The sequence below is a fragment of the Typopeltis vanoorti genome, chromosome 7 (genome assembly GCF_054136105.1).
Source record: "Typopeltis vanoorti isolate ZY-2024b chromosome 7, IOZ_Tvanoo_1.0, whole genome shotgun sequence".
NCBI lineage: Eukaryota > Metazoa > Arthropoda > Arachnida > Uropygi > Thelyphonidae > Typopeltis > Typopeltis vanoorti.
Window position 1 is genome coordinate 8712705 of NC_143555.1, and position 23460 is coordinate 8736164.

Here is a 23460-nt window from a genome sequence, read left to right on the forward strand (position 1 = left end):
CACACCCAACCTCCCCATGTTCCGGACTGGTAGGCTGGTTCTCCTCGAATTCTGATGACTCTAAGGGGTGGTCCTGCCCCCCCCCTCGCCCAAACCTCCCCAAGTTCCGGACTGGTAGGCCAGTTCTCTTTGAATTCTGATGACTCGAAAAGGTCCCCCCCCCGGCGTCCAACCCCCCAGTTCCGGGCTGGTAAGCCGGTTCTCTGGAGCTGGTTATTTTGGGATCAGATGCTCCGAGCTTGCTCCACCTTTGCCGCGAGTTGCCTCTTCTTGCACTACTTTCGAGTCACCTTGTTGTTGCACTACTTCCGAGTTGCCCTCATGTTGCACTACTTGTTAAGACTTGAAAACAGCCATTTTTGTTCAATATTAGCTTTGTCATATATCTATAAAAATAGTGCAATGTTTAATATTTTTCTATTAAAAAAATGTATTATATAAAAATAGTGCAACGTTTAATATTTTTCTATTTAAAAAAAATGTATTATTTTCCTCAAATTTTTTATATAAAAATAATTACACTACCCACACCAAATTATTATTATTATTATTAATTACTATTAAATATATGTTATATTAAGAAGCCGGACAAAAAAACATTACATAAAAATGCTTATCATTTTATATCTATAGGGTAGATTGGAAGGGGGAGGAGGGCAGCAAAGATATGTGAAAGTCAGGTTATTCCTTAGTAATTTATTCACTTTTTATAACAGAATTCCTGTATAGGGAATTATGATAGTACTACACATGAAAGGTTATACCATTACTAACTTCCTATTGATAATCATCCTCTAAATTAATTTTTTATCTGTCAGAAATCAAATATTCAGAGTCTTCTAAAGCACTACTTATTATGTCGATCTACCTAGATCTTGGTCTTCCTCTGAGTTTTTTCCCTGCCATCCTTTAAAAAAAGTTTATTTGTTTTGCCAACCTCCGCTTCCCTTTTTGAATGCCAACAATGTCAAATTACATCCCAATATTCTCATTTTTAAAATGGTTCTGCTGTTGATGCCATCTGCCTCACTCCCCAGTTTTTCTCAGAACTCTAACCAAGCTCTCAGATCCACGACTTAAAACTGGTTTGAACACTGTATTGTATACAGCAAGTTTAGTGTTCTGACCGATTTCTCTCTTATTCCATTTAAATTTATTTAATTGGCCCCCTACAATACCAGCTTTGTTAATTCTGTTGTCTATTTTTATATTTAATTTGTCATCTTTAAAACTTGTTCCTAAATAGATGAAATGTTTTATTTGTTCTATAAGTACTCCATTCAGGATGTAACTGATGTTTTCAATGCTTCTGCCTATTTTGAATATATTGTCGTTTACTGCTGATTTTCAAAGTTTTTTTACAGCAGAACAAGTCAGCAGAATTCCCTAACTAAACTGAATTCTGCAGACTTGTTCTGAATTTATTTAGGAGTATATGATCTGCATAAAGTAAAGAGCTGGGATTAACATCTCCAATTTTTATATCAGATTTAATGCCACTTTCCTTCATAATGTGATCTACGGATGATGAATAACAGAAGAGATGATGTGAATCCTTGTCTCATATATCACTTAACATCAAATCATATTCCTGCTTGCTTACAACACAAATATAAACTATGAAATGCTCAATTTAATATCCCATTTACGCTATATTACTGTAGGATTTTGAACATCTTTTCTCTTGGTATCTTGTCATGTGTCTTTTCCAAATCTACAAAACTTAAATTATTGGACCAGCAAATTACTCTTCCACTGCAAAAAAGTGGAATTTCCACTCTGGTTGGCCGAGTGATTAGCGTAGCCATTCTCCAACAAACAGGCTGCAAGTTTGAATCTCATCATGAGCATGGATGTTTGTGATGTCTTTAGGCAGGAGATGAATTCCATCTTCCAGTGTGCGACCACCACTCTATTTATCGGAGCCCTGAAGTGGCTTGAAAAAGTTCCATGTTTGGTCTCTACAGCAGGGTTTCTGGAATGTAGAAAATAAAAAAAAAATTAAAATCAATAAAATTAAGAAAAAAATTCTTAGAAAGAAAAAAACAACCTGCTACTACCTTCAACTAAAAAGGCCCACATAGAATTCCTCGTCGGTTCTTTACCAAAAGGGCACACTACCTATCGTTCTTTGTTCCGACAGGGCTATGAACGCAGTTTAAAAATAATAATTTAAGAATAACTCGTTCAAAACCGTCATAAAAAGTTTTCTAACTAGCAACAGAAATTAGAAAGGGGAGGGAGTGAGTTTGTTGATAACAGACAAATGGAAAAGAGCTTTCCATTAATCAACTATGACTTTCTTCAAAGACAACACATTGTACCACAAATATTTCTTATTAAATGCGAGATAAAATTAATCGTTAGCAATCGACCCCATTTCTCATATAATGAAAAGTGGGAGGATCAATGCAGGAGTGATATAAAATATAAATAGATTCGAAAGAAAGAAAAAAAGTATTGTTCCTGACTTTTATGTGGTTTATGTCCTTACTCTTCCTTCAAAGGAAAATCGTTTTATGAAAATGAACTTATAGAAAGTACACGTAACTTGTACATGTTACATGAATTATGGGTTTACAAATAAACCTTTCATGGGTAGGGGCCACATAAAAAATAATAATAATAATAGATAAAATAAAAATTGAGGAATTACTGTATGAATGTATTCTATATACGTATGTCTATACATATACAGGATGCCCGAGCTAGAGGTATACAAAAATACACACATCTCAGGCCCACATTAAGGTTTTTGTAGGCCCTAGGCACTCTTGTATTTGACTTCCTACCTCACCCCAAAACATACCACTAGGGACGGACAGACAGACATACCAAAAACTGTCCTATTGACCTCAAAACATGCATATCTATTAAAAGCCGGAAGTCGTAAATTTTTCTGATTCCTTAACCCTTGCACATCCTTCCCTCGTATTTTAATATGGGTGTGGTAAGGTGAACTGAATAGACTTTCTTATTGATAAATCATTGTCAGAAAGTGAAACTGTTTCCAAAGCAAAGACTCTAATCCACATATATAATCAAGATTTAGAAGATTCTATTTGTCAACAAATGTTTATTATTTTCTGAATTATTTCTAAAGTGCAAAGCAGTATCAGAATTATTGTCAGCACAAATTGAACGAAATATGGTAACAAACTTCCTGAATACAAATGTTGCACTTGAAATTTATTTATCAATTTTGGAGATGAATGCAGAAGGTGAATGAGCATTTTCAACATTAAATCGTATATAAAAAATCATTTGCGATCTGGATTATCTCAGTCAAAATTATCATCTTTATGAGTACTTTCTATAGGAAGTGAATATTAAAAACAGCTGCCCATGACAAAATTATAAGAGAATTTGCGAATTAAAATTTCCACAAAATAAATATACTTTAATAACCAATCTTATGTTGATTGTGATTTTTATGTAACAAATGTGAATGTTTTTTTTTAGAAAATGTGATTCACAATTGTTTATGATTTCAAGAATTGTTGTTTAATAAACCTAATTCTAATTTTGAAAGTTTCGTTTCATAATTTTTGTGCATGAAAATATAAAATATCTTTATTTTGAAATTTTGTTTTTCTTCCCAATTCGTGTAAAATTTTTTGTTAATCCTGTTTTTGTAAGCCCTAGGCAGTGTGCCTAATGGATAATATGCCCTGATATATCTAAAGGTTTATTAAAATAATTTTTTGTTATTATACAGAGTAACTAACCAAGTTTTTATGAAGGTTAGCAAAGTTTAACAATGGCACATTTTGTAGCTCGACAGATGTCAAAACGATACTTGAGCTCTTGCCAATGTTATTAGAGCAACTGCTGCAATGATATACTGTTTCAAATCTTGAACTTTTCTCTGGTACACACAAAAGCAAAAAATACAAAAAAGTCCAATGGAGTCATATCCGGAAATCTAGGCAACCAAGAAGTTGGACCTCCTCTTCCGATCCAACTTCCAGGAATAGCTGTTCTTATGCCATTTTTGTGTATGTGCACTAGTGACCTTGAAAGTGTGACAAAACAAATCTCAGAGAGAGATTTCCTATCGACTGAGCTTTAGAGAAAATACGAGTGGTTCTCACATTATAAGCCATTATTTTTGATACCTCTAGCCTGGACACCCTGTATATAAATAATGAATGATATTTGAAACTTTATACTAATGAAAGTTTCAAATATCATTTGAACAGTTTGGATAGCAACAAGAAATGAACAAACTTGTGCTTAAAACTCAGATAAATCTCTGTTTGGAGCTATATTAGGAGATTCAGGTGGAGATTCTGGACCTTGTTCACTAATAGTACGTAAAGGTGGATAATGAGGCTCAGGAGTGTGAGCTTCTGGAGTAGATTCTGAAGAGGAATGAGGTGATGTTCTTCTTCTGTAGTTACATATTTCACTTACAACATCATTCGGTAACACTGCCCCAACTGCAAAATGAATAGCCATAACTTGCAGCCAAGTCTCAATTTGTTCAAATGGAGGCCTAAATTTAAAAAAAAAAAAAAAAAAAACAACTCAGTTAATATGACATAAAAGACAACAAATGTATTTTTATGAATTTACGTTTACTCGACAGCAAACCAAAACTCAAAGAGAAACAAAAATAATTTGTTATAATGAATAATCTATCAAGTGAAATACTTTTGACATTATGGTGCTGCAAGGGGCTTTGGTCAGGACTTTTCAATAGTTTGTTACAATGGTAATAATTAATGAATATATTTCATTATTAATGAAATATATGTACTAGACATATTTACAGGAACATTCATGGCTCAGTACAAAATACACCTCTCTGATATTTCAAGTTCTAAGGAACTTGAAATATCAGAGAGGTGTATTTTTCATAATGCAATATGAAATTCTTCATGCAAAATATATCCTACACGTTCTTTTGAAATGCCTATAGTAAGCAATTTCACACACTTTGACTCACCAGTCAGCCAATACCATATTGTGCACTTGATCAATGATATCTGGTGTTGTTTCACTTTTTTGGACGTCCTTCACGTGGATCATCTTCAATGCTGGTACAACCACGTTTAAACTCGGCAGCGCATTTCTTAATGGTCAAAAACGAAGGAGAAGAGTATCCATAAACTTTAATGAATTTCTTTTGAAGTTAAACCTTCTTTTACAAAGAATTTTAAAACCGCATGATACTAAATTTTATCCATTTCAAGGGATAGATACAGACAACACTTTTGCTTCAGACAGCTGTATAAAACAAAGTACTTGATAGAATGACTTGCAGTTTCACATGGATGCTTATGACAGATTTACCAACTTAGAAGAAAAAAAAAATTGTGCAATAGTGTTGCCATCTATGGTCGAGGCCGAGAATTTTTCAGACTACCCTCGCATATATTGGCCAGTATGTGCAAGTTTCTGGTAACCAGTGAAGGAAAGACTGCCAGAACAAAGACGTGTGACAAGTGTATCTAGAAAGGGAAGTGTGTTCTGTTTTTCAATCTCAATTGTGAATTGTATGTGTTTGTGTTGTGTTTAGGTGGCCAAGGAAAGTGTCTGGCGGCAATGGGGCCAGGTAGTGAAAACATTGTCAATGTATCTAAGCCAGACTTTAGTTTTTAAAGGAGAGGAATCTAGAGAACGTTGCTCAAAATGTTCTATGTAAAAGTTACCAATAGGGGGAGGATAATGGTGAGCCTATTACTATGACTTCTTTTTATAGATAGAAAGTGTTTTGACACACAAAATAGCCAGAATGTAGTATATGCGCAAAGAGAATATACCACCGCATGGAGAAAGCATTACCAAGAGAACAGATTCAGGCTAAAAGAAACAACTCAGCTTATGCTCAAAAGCAGGTCATGAATTTAAAATCTGAACTTTCAAGTTGTTTGAAACCAGATATTTGGGATATCCTTGAGAGAATTACAGACAACTCTGTGAATCATATCCAGGAAACAAAATAGGCACAGCCATGGGCTCACCATTATCTCCCCCCCCCATTGCTAACTTTTACATGGAACATTTTGAACAACGTGCTCTAGATTCCTCTCCTTTAAAACCCAAATTCTGGCTTAGATACGCTGATGATATTTTCGCTATCTGACCCCATGGCCACCAGACACTTTCCTCAGCCACTTAAACAAATAACACAAACAATTCACAATTTAGACTGAAAAGCAGAACACACTTCCGTTTCTAGATATACTTGTCACGTCTTCCTTCTGGCAGTCTTTCCTTCACTGTTTACCCGGAAACCGGCACATATTGGCAAATATATACACAAAAACTCCTACCACCACCACCAAACACAAAAACTAGGGGTCATTAATACACTTAAAAACAGGGGCTTTGAAGATTTTCTCCAATGAACAAGAACTTAAAGATGAATTAAAAAGTTATCAGCAATACCTTCCTAAAAAATGGTTACAGCCAAAATACTATCAACAAAATTCTGTACAAGACGTCACTTAAAAACAAAAGTAAACAAGACGATAATAAAACTGTAACCATTCCATACATTAAAGGGATATCAAACAAAATAAACAGAATACTACAAAAAATGCAACCTTAAAGGCACCTTTAAACCTCCTGCAAAATTAAAGAAATTACTCAGCAGATCTGAGGATTCACTCCCTCCACTGGCTCACCCTGGGGTATACCATATTCATTGCTCCAATAATGTGCCCTATATTCTGGAAACAGGACGCACAATTCCTATCAGAAAAAGGAACATAAACAATACATTAAATATAATAACTATGGTCAAGCTGATCTTTCTGATCATGCCCTGAACACTTCACATAGAATTGACTGGAAAAGCACCTGTTGTTTACACCACACCAAAACATGGTATGAACATAAATTTAATGAAGCCTGTGAGATTCTTATCAACTACCCTAATCTTAACAATAATGATGGTCTAAAAATTCTAAACATATGGAAGGCACAGATTCTACCCACTTAACCTTTCTTCCTAAGAGGCGTCCAAACCAAAACTACAAACCAACACTGTAGTTAACCTTTCTTCAGTTATTTTGAAGCCTGAAGCGATCCAAGATCCTAAATCTAATATAACAATTGTCATGTTAAATTAGGACATAATTTTCACTGTAATATGAAAGAATGTTTCTCTGAAGTTGTCTTAAATAGAATATAGCTTTTATGTAGTTAATTTATTTTATTTCATTTTATTTTCACTACAGGCAAGGTCAGTAGAATAATTGTTGATCAAATCATTGTCTCTTCAGCATACTATGTGAAACGTAATTTAGTCTCTGTATATATATGTGCATACTCCAGATGATGACCTTAATATGAAGGTCGAAATGTCGAGAAATTAAAATAATTATTTATAGCACAGTTGTAAAGTCCATAATTTGTGTAAAATGAATGCAGATCACCGTGTAACACTAAAGGAAAGGTAGTTATCGGGTAATTTTGTTGTTTATAGTTATGCTACAAGTACCTTCAAAGAATAACAAAACAAAGATGTTTCTGGCATTGAAAGATTTAACTGCATCATATAATTAAGCATTTTTTAATGTAATTCCCCACATACATAAACGGTTGTAAGTTAAGACAGATTAACCCACCTACTGTACGTGGGTTAAAGATTTTTTTTCCCTACTTTTATTAATCTTTATAATTTTTTTTTTTATATGTTTTTACCTAATCCAATGAAACTTCATGAAAAAGTTCATGTTTAGTCGCTCGAACATGGTTTCCAGTATTATAAGTGACCAGAGACTTGCAACAAGTATGGTAGTCTTACAAAGCAATTGGATTTCTGCTCAGGACATGGACTGGTTATTACTAACACCATGTTCCAACATAAAAATGTGCACAAATTCACATGGAGAGAAGAGGCAAGGAATAAGAAAAGTCTCATTGACTATGTTATTGTTGATAGTGATGTTTTCTCCCTGGTGCAGGACACCAGAGTGTACAAAGGATTTGAAATTGGAAGTGATCACTATTTAGTCTTGAGCAGGATAAAATTGAATTTCATATTGAAAAGAATGACATGTAAGAAAGTTTTAAAGCGAATAAAAGTTGAGCAGCTCTCAGATGTGAACAGTAGACTAAAATACACAAAGATTATTGAAGAAAAAATGAAAGAGTTTGAGAACAGGAACCAAACCTAGGAGATTCAGTGGCAAACCTTGAAGAAAATCCTGATTGATTCAGCTAGAGAGGCATGTGGTGAAGTTGTCTGCAAGGATAGAAAAATTAGAACTCCATGGTGGACAGAGGAAGTTAAAGAGGCAGTGAAGGAAAAGAAGAAAGCATATAAAAAGTTACAGGCAAATAAGTCAGCTTGTGCTCTTAGAGAATACAGAGACAAATGTAAGAAAGCTAAACAGTGTATAAAACTAGCTGAACAAAAGTCATGGGAGGAATTTGGCAAGAACATAGAAAATAAATATCAAGAAGGTGATAAGATATTCTGGAGGTTGTTGAAGAAGCTTACAAAATGGAGGAAAGAGTGCTGTAAAAGGAGTTAGAGATGATAAAGATGACATGAAAACGGGAGAAAAAGATATCCTTGAAGTATGGAGTAATGACTTTGAAAAATTGCTAAATGAAACAAGCAGTGATGACAACACAGTGGTAAAAAAAAAAATGCCAGGCATGTAGTCAGGAATACATATCTATACTTGAAGTAGAAAAAGCCATCAAAAGCTTGAAATGTGGAAAGGCAGCAGGAGTAGATGATATTCGACCAGAAATGCCGAAGTATGGTGGTATAGAAGTCATACAGTGGCTGTATTGCATAGTTCAGAATGCCTGAACAGAGCGACAAATTCCTGATGATTGGAGTAGAGCTCTAATAGTGCCCATATATAAAAAGGCAAATAAAACTGAATGTGAGAATTACAGAGGTATTTCCCTACTGAGTGTTCTGGGCAAGATTTATGCAAGTATACTTGAGAAACGGTTGAGAAGAATTATGGAAGAAAAGCTTGGTGAAGAACAAGCTGGATTCAGGCCAAATAGAGGCTGTCAGGATCAGATGTTCACTTTACGACAGATTGTTGAGAAAGCATGGGAATATAACAAAGATCTGTATTTAAGTTTTATCGATTTGGAAAAGGCATATGACAAGGTGCCAAGAGAGAAGCTATTCAATATTCTACAGTTATATGGTGTCAATGGGGCATTATATCAAGCAATACTTAGTCTTTATTTGAGTTGTAAGTCAGCAGTTAGAATTGAAGGAAGTACAAGAAGATGGTTTAATATTAAATCTGGCATGAGACAAGGATATACATTATCCCCTCTCTTTTTCATTATTTATATGGATCACATTATGAAGGAAAGTGGTATTAAACCTGATATCAAATTGGAGGTGTTAATCTTTGTTTCGTGTGAATGATATTATGCTTCTAAATAAATCCTCTACAAGTCTGCAAGATTCCCTGACTAAATTGAATAAATGTTGTAATAGATATGGTGTGAAGGTCAGCATTAGAAAGACCATGAAAATAGACAGAAACATTGAAAATATGGACTGCATTGTGAATGGAGAACTTATATAACAAGTAAAACATTTTAGCTACTTAGGCATGATTTTTAGTGAAGATGTAAATTAAATATGGAAATAGACAACAGAATCAACAAAGTTGGTATGGTAGGAAGTCAACTGAATAAATTTATATGGAATAAGAGAAAAATTAGCCAAAAGCTGTATACAAGACAGTGTTCAAACCAATCTTAACTTATGGATCTGAGAGCTGGGTTAGAAGTAAAACACGCGATCAAAGACTAGAAACTGCAGATATGAGAGTCCTGAGAAAAATTAGAGGCGTGAACAGATGACATCAATGGCGATATCATATTAAAAATGTGGATATTAGGAAAGAATTTGATATTGTCAGCATCCAGGAATGCATTGGCAGAGCTGATCTCAGGTGGTATGGTCACTTAAGTGGAATGGAAAAGGAAAGGTTAGCAAAACAAGTATTCTCTGCTAGGTTGGCAGGAAAAAGATCCAGAGGAAGATCAAGATATAGGTGCATTGATATTGTACAATGTGCCTTAGACGATAGAAATATAAGATCTGATAATGTTGGAGTCTAATTTCTTGACAAGTAACAAATCGCCAGATTTGTTACTTGTCAAGAAATTAGTTTTCTTGACAAGTAACAAATTATTAGTAATTACAAGTAACTGATTTGGAGTAAAACTGTAGATAGGAAGTTGGTAATGATGTAAATTTTTTTGTGTAGTACTATCATATCCTGTACACCCCTTGAGGGTACAAGGCAGGAATTTGTTGATGATGTTTGATGATGAATGATGTTTTGATGATGATTTTCTGATTTTCCAGAAGACAGGCACATAGTGATTTGCCACAAGAGATTGAAATATAGGAAATGATTTGAAGGAAAATACTGAATTGTTTGCATGATGCAAAAATGAGCAGAACAATAGTTAATCAGCATGATGCAGAGAACTTAAATAGAGAATGATTTAAATAGACTGAAAGTATGAGCTAATGATAACAGGTAGCAGTTCATTGTGGAAAAGCATCAGATTACTCACTTTGGGATGAAAAGAATATAAGCTGTGTACTATTCTGATAGACCTCAACTCCAGACTGAGGAGGTATTACAAGAGTAATCAAAGTAGCTCACCAGGATCACTTGATTATCAAAGAACATGTTGACAAGCAAAGATTACATCTGGATTACTGTTGACAAGAAAAGATGACATCTGGATTACTGTGAATCTGGGTTTCTTGTGGACAAGAAAGATGATACAGAGGCAAGTAGTCTCTAGACTGCTTCCTATGAAGAGAGATTAAGGATTTGTGGGTTGCAGAAATTGTTTGATAAGTAGAAAAGAAGGGAAAAGATAGAAATGTGTCACTAAAAGAGTTTTTAGTTTTATGGGTTTGATGTAGAGATGAAGCTGTGTAACAGTTCGAGTCCAGGGATTCCATGGAAAAGTCTGTATAATAATAATAATAATAAAAGAAAGAAAGGATTTTTATGAAGACAAATAATACAAGAATAATTCTTTTGAGATATACTGTATACTGAATAACAAGAATCATCAGCATTTTCTTAATAATGTCAGGATATGTTTAGTGAATTTCATTCTGTTTCCTAATTTCTTCTCCTTTCTTGTACAATATAACAAAAAAAGGACAGAACTCTAATAATATTTTAAATGTCAATGTACTTACCGTCTCTCAGGATCAAGTTCACAGCATAAGAAAGCTATTTTATAAAATGGCCTTGGACAATTTTTACAAAATTTTTCCCGAAATATAGCAGTATTGAGGCCAAAATCAGAACTTCTAGGTAGGTAATCAGGATCTGCTTGCACTCTTCCAATAATCTGAAAAAAATGACAGGATGAAATATAATGTTGAAGAATGAGTCCCAGATAATTAAAATAATTAACAATGTAAGCATCCTAGACAATTAAAATAATTAAAGATGGAATAAAAATAAAAACCAAACTTTCTTTAGATGATGAGATATATTATTTGCAACTTTCTCTTCTTACTAGTTTTAGAATCAAGCCACCTTCTGCATTCTGCCTCACTACATAACTACTCCATCCCCATCTATTCGAGTCATCAATGTAGCCATCTCCTCTATCTAAGTCAATTGTCACTCCATTACAAAAAGTGAGAAAATCATTAAAGCATAACTCACTCTTCACAAACCATGCTGTTTCCCCATAGAGTAACATATTCTTATCCACCTATTGCAGAATTTTATCATTCTCTAATATTGGTAACATCAGAGTGAGATACTGATTGATTTCTAATTTGCTACCTCTATCTTGAAGCTTTCTTTATGTTGGGAACTGACCAGAATTGTATGTTACACAGTCTAGCGCAGGGAACAGCAAACTTTTTATAGCCATTGACCCATTCATGGAATCCTTGATCCCTCATATAAATGAATGAATAAATGTCATCATAAAAAAATTCTCAATTTAAAATAATTCCTTTAATAGGCATAATAATAACAAAATAATAAGGGGTGCTTAAGGGTCAAAGCTGTATAACTGAGAGGAGACCTCCACATAGCCTTTAAAGGAATGCAGAGAACCGACCAGGGCTTCTGACCTAATGTCCAATCCTCACCTTCTCGTGGTGCACCCTGTTGGGTATCTACCTGGATACTGAACAAACGAGAATGGGCTAGCAATCTGTGATTTAGCCGACCAACTTGTATTCTTATTGGCTTAAACCAATATACAAAATGATGGTACAACATGACAAAATTTTATGCCGGCTGGAGTATCGCCCAGTTACACAATGGGGGGCCTTGTGTAACTGGGCCTTGTGTATCGCCCAGTTACACAAGGCCCCCATTGTTTTCGTCAGGGAACCAGGGCGAACAGTGAAAAGTCAGCTACTGGAACAACTCTGAAAGCACACCCCAACTCAACATCACCAGAGTTAAAGATCGGTACTATCAACATAAGAAGCCTGAAGGGCAAAGAAATGGAGCTAGCTCAGGAATTAGATAAGTACCAGATCGACATAATAGGGGTGAGTGAAACAAAAAAGACAAAAACTGGTGAGATCTTTCTGAGCAATAAATACAAAATGTTTTCAGGCAATAACAATCATGGAAAAGAAGGAGTAGCCATAGTATTGAACACAAAATACGAGGCTAATCTTGAATGACAGGCAGTCTCAAGTAGAGTGATGTGGGCAAATATCAGAATGGGGAATTGGACAATGAGACTTATTTGTGCCCATCGTCCCACAGAAGATTCTACTATGGTAGAAGTGGAGGAATTTTTTGAGGCTCTAGAGAAAGCAACTGACACAATGAAAAACGAAAAGTTGGTCCTTGTTGGGGATCTAAATAGCAGAGTAGGAAATGATTGTCAGACATACAAAAATATTTTGGGAAAAATTGAATAACTGTTGTATTAGATATGGTATGAAGGTCAGCAATAAAAAGACAAAGACAATGAAAATAGGTAGATTCATTGAAAATGTCAACTGCATTGTGAACGGAGAACCCGTGGAACAAGTAAAACATTTCAGCTACTTAGGCACGATTTTTAGTGAAGATGGTAAATTAAATATGGAAATAGACAACAGAATCAACAAAGGCGGTATGGTAGGAAATCAATTGAATAAATTCAAATGAAATAAGAGAGAAATTAGTCGGAACACTAAATTATATGTATACAAGACAGTGTTCAAACAGTTTTAAACCAGTTATGGATCTGAGAGCTGGGTCAGAAGTAAAACACTTGACCAAAGACTAGAAACTGCAGATATGAGAGTCCTGAGAAAGACTAGAGGCATGAACAGATGGCATCAATGGCAATATCATATAAAAAATGAGGATATTAGGAAAGAACTTGACATTGTCAGCATCCATGAATGCGTTAGCAGAGTTAATCTCAGGTGGAATGGTCACTTAAACAGAATGGGCAAGCAAAGATTAGCAAAACAAGTGTTCTCTCTCAGGTTGGCAGGAAAAACGACTCAGAGGAAGACCAAGATATAGGTGGATTGATACCGTACAAAGTGCCTTAGCCGATAGAAATATAAGATCTGATAATGTTGGAGTCTTCATAAGTAACAGACTGATTTGGAGGAAAATTGTAGATAGGAAGTTAGTAATGACTTAAAAAAATCATGTAGTACTATCATATCCTGTACACCCCCTTGAGGGTACCTGTCCGGAATTTGATGATGATGATAAAAATAATAATTCATAGAATAGGCACATAGGCATTGTTTCATTGGTAAATGATGATATAAATCCAAATATTAAATACTCTGGCAAATACTGTCGGCTCTTCTTATTATCAGGGGTCACTGTTAACGACACTAAGGTACCTGAGGTAAATAAGGCCCAGCATCTAATAATGCCCGTTTAAAAAAAAAAATCACATTTACGGTAAATTGTGCTGGTTTGATTTCTTATACACACATAGTACACAATAAACAATGGCAAATCAATGGTGCCATGCTGTCTAATGACTGTATTGTGCCAGTTTGACCTAGACCTTAGTGGGAAGTGGTTGTGTCTTCCCGTTTAATAATATTATGCTGCAATAATTCGTAAGTTTTAATTAAAAATATTGTTCTTTTCGTAATGTTTTTATATTTAAATTGTTCTTTCAACATTCAGTTTTATGATAAAAAATGTTTTTTTAATTGATTTGAATTCATATTTTACGTGAAAATAGACCTGATCTAATCTAGTTCGCGGTAGTAAATTAGGCCCAGTAAATTTGTAGATGGGCCTTATTAAACTCCTGTAATTTATGATTTTATTTTTTGGTGATTGCTCATAATAGTTACTTATTTTATTGTTAAAGGGCTCTGAAAATGTCAGAAGTTAAGAAGAAATGGGGTCTTTGGAGACTGATGAAAGACTAGAAGCAGCTATGAAAGCTGTGCAAAGAGGACAACTATCATAATGTGCAGCATCAGAACGCTATGGAGTACCTAGAAGAACATTGAGGAACCATTTAAGGATAGAGAAGATGACGAAAAGATTAGGAAGAAATACTGTTCTAACTAAAGAACAAGAGAAGAACTTGGTAGAAAGAATAGTAAAGTTTTACTTGAAAAGTTTACATCATTCCTAATTTCCAATTTTCTTCCAAGCAAATTATATTTCTCATTTAACTCTTTATCCAAGTGTAAGCAAAGAAAGTCTGTGAGTGAAATATCTTCACGACTAGGCTACTTGCATTTATAGCGGGGGGCTTGAAAGTTCTGATAAACACCTAGAACAAAAATTATATTAAAGCAACTGATATAACCACCAGAAAGAACATACAAGGATATAAAAATATAAGAACATAAGTTAGAGGTCTTCTGTTATTACCTTCATAACTCTGCTACTAGTATGTTCTTTCTTGTGGTTATACCAGTTGCTTTAACATCATTTTTGTTCTAGGTGTTTATCAGAACTTTCTAGCCGCCCCGCCCCACCCCACATAGAAGTTGATGATTTTACATCATTTGCTTTAGTATCACATAATTCACAGTACACTTCCTTTTGGAATTGCATAATGCTGTGCATCAAAGGAGGGTAACTACCCAGACCCAGAAAGACATCAAGACAGAATTAATGCAGAAATCATGTACAGTATTTCTCATATACAAGTAGCAAAAAAAGTGTATTCATATCACCATAATTATCACCTTATCCGTATCACCTCTGAATCAGAGATAGTTACAGAAAGTTTTTCACTTGGTTACAATGTAAATTATACTTGCAGAGAAATTAAATTCTTGTTTAGTTCTTTATCCAAATGTAAGCAAACAAAGTGGGCACCTGAAGTATCTTGCTATATTATCCCATAATGCAAAACACCCTTCCTTTTGGATGCACATAATGTTGAGCATTGAGTGAAAGGGGTTGTTGACTCTTGTTCTCTGAACAAGAACAGTGTGGATCTTGTTTAACCAAGTGATGTCCAAGTCCACATGAAATTCTTATATTGTACAAATACAATTTGAGTGGCTAAATCCCAAACTGCTAGTCCATCCTCATTTGTTCAATATCAAGGTAGATAAATACTAATGAGGTGCACCACAAGAAGGTAAGAATTGGATAATAGGTCAGAAGTCACAGTTGGTTCTTCGGATTTCTTAAAAGACTATGTAGAGGTCTCCTAGTTATCTAGCTTCAACTCTTAACCAATCCTATCTTCCTAACATGCAGTATGTATTCTGATATTGCTTCCTTCAGACCCCCCCCAATAACCTCCAATGAATTGCTAACATCGTTCCTAGCAGAATTTTATGAAATGGCATTACTTCAAGTTCCTCTTAAGCTTGTCATAATCAAACGGTTTATAGTTCATTATATATCTATAATGAACTATAAACCGATATAATGAACTATAAACAGTATATGCAGCTGGAGGGTACTTATCAGGATAATATTTTATCGATTTTAAACTACCAGCTGCAGAACAAACAACATGTTACAGTTTACACATGACAATGAGTAATTGAAACATTTCAAATTGTAATGGAAAAAAGATGTAAAGTCTTAATTTGGTGCCTCATCATCAAATTCCTGACAATGAGTAATTGAAACATTTCAAATTGTAATGGAAAAAAGATGTAAAGTCCTAATTTGGTGCCTCATCATCAAATTCCTGACATGTACTCTCAAGGGACAGGATATGATAGTACTACATGAAAAATTTACTTCATTATTAACTTCATATCTACAATTTTCCTCCAAATCAGTCTGTTACTTGTCAAAACTAACATTATCAGATCTTATATTTCTATCGTCTAAGGCTGTGTTTCTCAACTTCACCCCCTATTTTATTACTCGTCATTCTGGCACCACAATAATTTGTAGCAGCACAATGACGAATAATAAGAGGGGTGAAGTGAACAACAGTATAGTTTCATTGCTTCCACCTTCCCTTGCTGTTCTGTCAGATTTGAAGATTTGAACATGTGTTATCTACATTTCAACCAATTGCTTGTTGTTTATTGATTTTTATTACTGAAGGTTTTCCTCCTTCAACCAAGGCTCAGTATACCTTCAGAAGTGCTAAGTGATACTTGGACAAAAAGTGTGTCGTGAGTTAACCCAAGTATTTATATATTTTTCGGAAACGTTTTTTAATAATGGAAAAGTGACTAAGAAAAGAAAAGTGACTTTGAAAAGAAGAGCAAATGAAACAGGTGATGCTAATCCTAATTGTGATACATGGCAAGTAAATCTGATACTATTAAAGCAGAAGAAACAAGCAGTTCAAAGAAAAAATACAGTAGGAAACATAACAGTTCATATTTGCTATTCGGGTTTACTTGTCGTGGAGATGAAAGTGAACAGAAACCTCAATGTGTTTTGTGTTATGAAGTGTTGTCGAACGAGTGCATGAAACCTGCGGAACTCCGACATTTAGAAACTAAACACTGTAATGTAAAAAATAAGCATATTGAAAAAAAAAAAAAAAAAAAACACGCCAATTTCAGTGGTGACATTAAATCATGGGAAATATGTAGTTTCGGCCATGGGTTTGATTAATAGCAAGGCACTGGAAGCATCTATCTCTTAAGTTTGCACATAGTGAAAACAGCGAAACCTCATTCTATCAAGGAAAATTTATTACTTCCAATAATAAAAGATGTGGTAAAAACTATGTTTGACAACAAGTTACTAAAAGAGGTTGATTTGACTCCTCTTTGAATGACACTGTAGGTCCCAAATTAATGATATGACAGGTGATGTAGAATCTCAGGTAATCAAAAGAGTTAAGAAGAGCCCTTATTATGCGTTACAAATAGACGAGACTACTGATGTTACAGATGATGCGCAGTTAATATGCTACGTAAGATATGCACATGAGAACAACATTCATGATGATATTCTGTTTTGTGGAACTATGTCATCCCGAATAACTGGATGTGTAAGGAAGTGGCTCCAGATATGAATTGGGTATATTGTTTCATACATAGGGAAAGGTTGGCCTCCAAAGGAATGCCACCAGAATTTAAAACTGTGCTACACAACGTTATAAGGCTAGTTAATTTTATTCAGGCTTGACCGCTAAATAACAAGTTATTTTCAGTATTCTGCGAAGAAATGGACAGTGAATATACAACTTTTTTATGCACATATACAACTTTTGTATCATTCTAAAATTCGCTGGATTTTCCAGGGGCGAAGTACAAAATAAACAAGCTTATTTCAATTAAGACATGAAGTTTTATTGTTTGTAAATGAACATAATTCTAATTTTGCATCACTCCTTGTTGACGAAGCATGGTTAACAACACTATCCTATCTTAGAAATGGACAGTGAACATACAACTTTTTTATGCGCATATACAACTTTTGCATCATTCTAAAATTTGCTGGATTTTCCAGGGGCGAAGTACAAAATAAACAAGCTTATTTCAATTAAGACATGAAGTTTTATTGTTTGTAAATGAACATAATTCTAATTTTGCATCACTCCTTGTTGACGAAGCATGGTTATCAACACTATCCTATCTTTCAGACATTTTTTTTTCGAAATTAAATGAACTAAATCTCTCTCTTCAGGGAAATTCTTTAACAGTTCTTCATGCCTACGACAAAATAAACATTCAGGAAAAACAAAACAAAACTGGTGTTGTGCATCAGTTATGTAAAAGACAGATAATTTGCACCTTTTCCAACACTGGAATCCTTTTCAGTGGAGAATGATCTTTTTGTTGATTCTGAGTTTCTGGAAAGGGTTTGTGACCACCTCAAAATTATGAAACAGAATTTTGAAACATATTTTCCGAATAACTTGTATAAGAAATTTCTGTAGGTTCGAGATCTATTTCAGGCTTATAGTCACGAGACCCACTTTTTGTTATTGAAAAAAGAGCAGTTAAATGAGCTTTCAAGTGACAGTGGGCTTGAAATGAAATTCTGTGATCTTGATTTGGCTTGATTCTGGATCTCACCTTCAGTGAGAAGAAGTGAATTTCCCGAATTATCTGAAGAAGCACTGAAAATCGTCATGCAGTTTTCTACAACCTTTCTTTGTGAGAAAGGATTTTTATCACTCTTTCAAATAAAAACAAAATACAGAAATTGCCTTAGCATGTGTGCCGATCTTCGATTGAAGTTGATCAATATTGAGCCAGATATCCAGCAACTCTGCAAAGGCCGAGAAGCTGAACCATCTCATTAAAAGTAAGTAGTAACATAATTATATATTATTTATTTGGACTACAGTTTCAGATTATTCTCGTTACTGGTTTTGGAATTAATCCATTTCCAAAATCGGACAAAATCGGGGATGAAACAACAGTTACACAAAGTGACATCATGGTGAGGTGCAGCTCTGTTGGTGAGGAGGATAGCTGTCTGCGTCCCGTTTAGCAAAGTTCCATATCTCGTACAGTCGCTTGTGAGAATATGCGGCCGAGCACACCGAATCTGTAGCATGCAGACAACAACAACATATGTATGGTCATGGATTGTACAGAAACACATCACAACATTACGAATACAAGCAGCATACAGGACGGATATAAATAAAACCATCACACGATTAATGAAACTGCCAGATTAAAGATGACCACTGTTATACCTCTGGATAAAACAGAATGGATATAATTAAAACCACCATCATAACACGATTAGTACAAATCAAATGAATAAGGCATACGGTCACTAGCGGGAAAATGTGCCTGACCACTTGTATGGCACTTTGCGATTGACAGCGTGGGTTGAACTGTTTATGGATATCGGGAAGGACTCGCATAACAGGGTCTTAAATTTTTTTTGTTGGTCATGGAAAACTCCACAGGGAAATAAGGCAATTCATATCTGCCGGAAATGTGTGTAGATGGAGGGGGGACATTAATGGCTTTGGGATGTTCTGAGTGAAATTTTTGGGTATATGCAGGGGATGGTTTGGACAGGACAAGGGATGTCATCCATGATAGAATCCATGCATGTGAAGTTCCTATTCAGTATTATGATGAATGGAGTAAGAGAAGAACAACATTTTTTCCTCATCTCACAAAGCACTTAGCAAATGGAACAGTTTATATGTGGCAGGTCTAATCAGAGTGTGTGTGAAGATAAAAGTTGTTGTGCGGCTAGCTTCATGAGTATGGGCAGATGAATGGGGATAACGCATAAAATATAGAAATTGCTATGGGTAGATGAATGGGGATTAAAGATAAACGTTGTCGTGGGCAGATGAACAAAGGTATCAGCGGAACATCGCTGACATTCCCCATTGCCCACAGCAAATCGGAAACTGATAACCTTTTATTTGTTTAATAAAAATTAAAACTTTGTTCAGAGAAGATACACTTTTAATAGTTTACTTCCAACTTAATAATGTTTCCATATGTATTTATAAATGTTTATGTATATGTAAAATGTTGTATATGTAAATATAATATGCAAATATTGTATGTAAATGTAATATGTATATGTTGGAAATCCCCACATACATTTAAAAAAATTATATAACTTAGTGGTCCGTAGGATTGTCTTTAAGCATTTCTGGTCCTTGGGCTTAGAAAGGTTGAGAAAAGCTGGTCTACCGTATCAATCCACCTATACCTTGGTCTTCCTCTGGATCGTTTTCCTGCCAACTTGGCAGAGAACACTTGTTTTGCTAATCTTTCCTCATCCATTCTGTTTAAGTGACCATACCACCTAAGGTTACCTATGCTAATGCATTCCTGAATGCTGACAATATCAAGTTCTTTCCTAATATCCTCGTTTTTTATATGATATTGTGATTGATGCCATCTGTTCACACCTCTAATCTTTCTCAGGACCCTCATATCTGCGGTCTCTAGGTCTTCGGTGAAGTGTTTCACTTCTGACCCAGCTCTCAAGCTGGGTCAGAAGTGATCCATAAGTTAAAACTAGTTTGAAACCTGTCTTGTATACAGCTAATTTAGTGTTCTGACTAATTTCTCTTATTCCATATGAATTTATTCAATTGACTTCCTACTATACCAGCTTTGATGATGCTGTTGTTTATTTCCATATTTAATTAACAATCTCCAATAAAAATCGTGCCTAAATAGCTGAAATGTTTTACTTGTTCCATAGGTTCACCGTTCGAAACACAGTTGACATTTTCAACGATTCTACCTATTTTCATTGTCTTTGTATTTTTATTGCTGACCTTCAAACAATATCTATTACAACAGTTCTTCAATTTAGTCAGGGAATCTTGCAAACTTATAGCAGATTTATTTAGAAGTATAACATTGTCTGCAAAAAACAAAGAGCTGACATTAACATCTCCAACTTTGATATCATGTTTAATACCACTTTCCTTCATAATGTGATCCATATAGATAATGAATAACAGAGGGATAATGTATATCCTTGTTTCACACTAGATTTAACATTAAATCATCTTCCTGTACTTCCTTCAATTCTAACCGCTGACTTGCAGCTCAAATAAAGACTAAGTAATTACTTGATATAATGTCCCATTGACACCATTTAACTGTAGTGTATTGAATTGCTTCTCTCTCTTGGCACCTTGTCGTATGCCTTTTCCAGATCGACAAAACTTAAATACAGATCTTTGTTATATTCCCATGCTTTCTCAACTATTTGTCGTAAAGTGAAGATCTGATCCTGACAGCCTCTATTTGGGCTGAATCCAGCTAGTTCTTCACCAAGCTTTTCTTCCACAATTCTTTTCAACCGTTTCTCAAGTATACTTGCATAGATCTTGCCCGGAACTCAGTAGGGAAATACCTCTGTAATTCTCACATTCAGTTTTATTTGCCTTTTTATATATGGATACTATTAGAGCTCTACTCTAATCATTGGGAATTTGTCCCTCTGTCCAGGCTTTCTGAACTATGCAGGGCAGCCACTGTAAGACTTTTATACCACCATACTTCAGCATTTCTGGTCGAATATCATCTACTCCTGCTACCTTTCCACATTTCAAGCCTTTGATGGTTTTTTCTACTTCAAGTATGGATATGTATACCTGATTGTATGCCCGTTCAGTGTTTTTTTACCACAATACTATCACTGCTTGTTTCATTTAGCAGTTTTTCAAAGTAATTACTCCAAGGATTTTTTTTTTCCATTTTCATGTCACCTTTGTCATCTCTAATTCCTTTTACAGCACTCTTTCCTCCACTTCTGAGCTTCTTCAACAACCTCCAGAATATCTTACCACCTTCTTGATATTAATTTTCTATATTCTTGCCAAAGTCCTCCCATTACTTTTGTTTAGCTAGTTTTACACAGTGTTTAGCTTTCTTACATTTGTCTCTGTATTCTATAAGAGCACAAGCTGACTTATTTGCCAGGAACTTTTGATATGTTTTCTTCTTTTCCTTCACTGCCTCTTTAACTTCCTGTGTCCACCATGAAGTTCTGATTTTTCTATCCTTGCAGACAACCCCACTACATGCCTCTCTTGCTGAATCAATCAGGGTTTTAAGGTTTGCCACTGAATCTCCAAGGTTTGGTTCTTGTTCTCAAACACTTTCATTTTTTCTTCAATAATCTTTGTGTATTTTAGTCTATAGTTCACATCTGATAGCTGATCAACTTTTATTTGCTTTAAAACTTTCTTAGTCATTCTTTTCAATATGAAATTCAATTTTATCCTGTTCAAGACTAAATAGTGATCGCTTCCAATTTAAAATCCTTTGTACACTCTGGTATCCTGCACCAGGTAGAAAACATCACTATCAACAATAATATAGTCAATGAGACTTTTCTTATTCCTTGCCTCTTCTCTCCATGTGAATTTGTGTTTACATTTTTATGTTGGAACATGGTGTTAGTAATAGCCAGTGCATGTTCTGAGCAGAAATCCAACAGGTATTTGCCATTATTATTAGCTTTGCTCTTTTCTCCAAATTTTCCCAAAATAAATCTGTATGTCTGACAATCATTTCCTACTCTACTATTTAGATCCCCAACAAGGACCAACTTTTTCTTTTTCATCGTGTCAGTAGCTTTCTCTAGAGCCTCAAAAAATTCCTCCACGTCTACCTTAGTAGAGCCTTTGTGGGACCATAGGCACAAATAAGTCTCATTGTCCAGTTCCCCATTCTAATATTTGCCCACATCACTCTACTTGAGACTGCCTGCCAAGAAGATTAGCCTCGTATTTAGTGTTGAATACCATGGCTACCCCTTCTTTTCCTTGATTGTCATTGCCTGAATATATCATTTTGTATTTATTGCTCCGAAAGATCTCACCAGTTTTTGTCTTTTTTTGTTTCAGTCACCCCTATTATGTCGATCTAGTAATTATCTAATTCCTGAGCTAGCTCCATTTCTTTGCCCTTCAGGCTTCTTATGTTGATAGTACCGATCTTTAACTCTGGTGATGTTGAGTTGGGGTGTGCTTTCAGAGTTGTTCCAGTAGCTGACTTTTCGCTGTTTGCCCTGGTTCCCTGGCGAAAACAACAGGGGCCCTTATTTAACAGGGCAACACCCCAACCGGCATGAAATGTTGTACCATCATTTTGTATACTGGTTTAAGCCAATAAGAATACAATTTGGTCAGCTAAATCCGAAATTGCCAGCCCATCCTTATTCGTTCAGTATCCAGTTAGATACCCAACAGGGTGTACCATGAGAAGGTGAGGATTGGACATTAGGTTAGAAGCCCTGGTCGGTTCTCCACATTCCTTTAAAGGATATGTGGACTTCTCCTCTCAGTTGTACAGCTTTGACCCTTAAGCAACGCTATTTGGTGCCTCTAATGTTGTGAAAAAGAAGTAACGCAGTTGTGTAGGAGTTGATCTTAGACTCACAGTCTCCCAAATTGGGAAATTAACACAGCCATACTTGTTAAGGTTAGGAGAATGTTTCATTGTCACTGCTGACTAAAAATAACCTTTTTGATCTGTAAAGACTTTATGTGTGTTGTAACAATACAGCACACTGGTTTTCTTCCATCTAATCCAAAGTGTGGTCTATCAGTTCAGACTCCATAATAATGGTACTGAAGATATTTTTTATGTTCTCCAAGCCAGATGTTAATAGATCT

The 23460-nt window shown here is 35.1% G+C and overlaps 1 protein-coding gene across 1 annotated transcript in view; it reads right to left on the reverse strand.

The window, feature by feature from the left end:
* Positions 1 to 200: 200 nt before the first annotated feature.
* The window catches only part of LOC150104475 (LIM domain kinase 1-like), a 390472-nt gene continuing 367212 nt past the window's right edge, over positions 201 to 23460 (reverse strand). Inside the window, exons 12-13 of the mRNA XM_090395560.1 lie at positions 11180 to 11334; positions 201 to 4498 (exon numbers count right to left, since the gene is read on the reverse strand). Of these exons, the coding sequence (XP_090251686.1) occupies positions 4237 to 4498; positions 11180 to 11334 (417 nt within the window). The 3' untranslated portion in view covers positions 201 to 4236. The remainder of the gene's footprint in view (positions 4499 to 11179; positions 11335 to 23460) is intronic.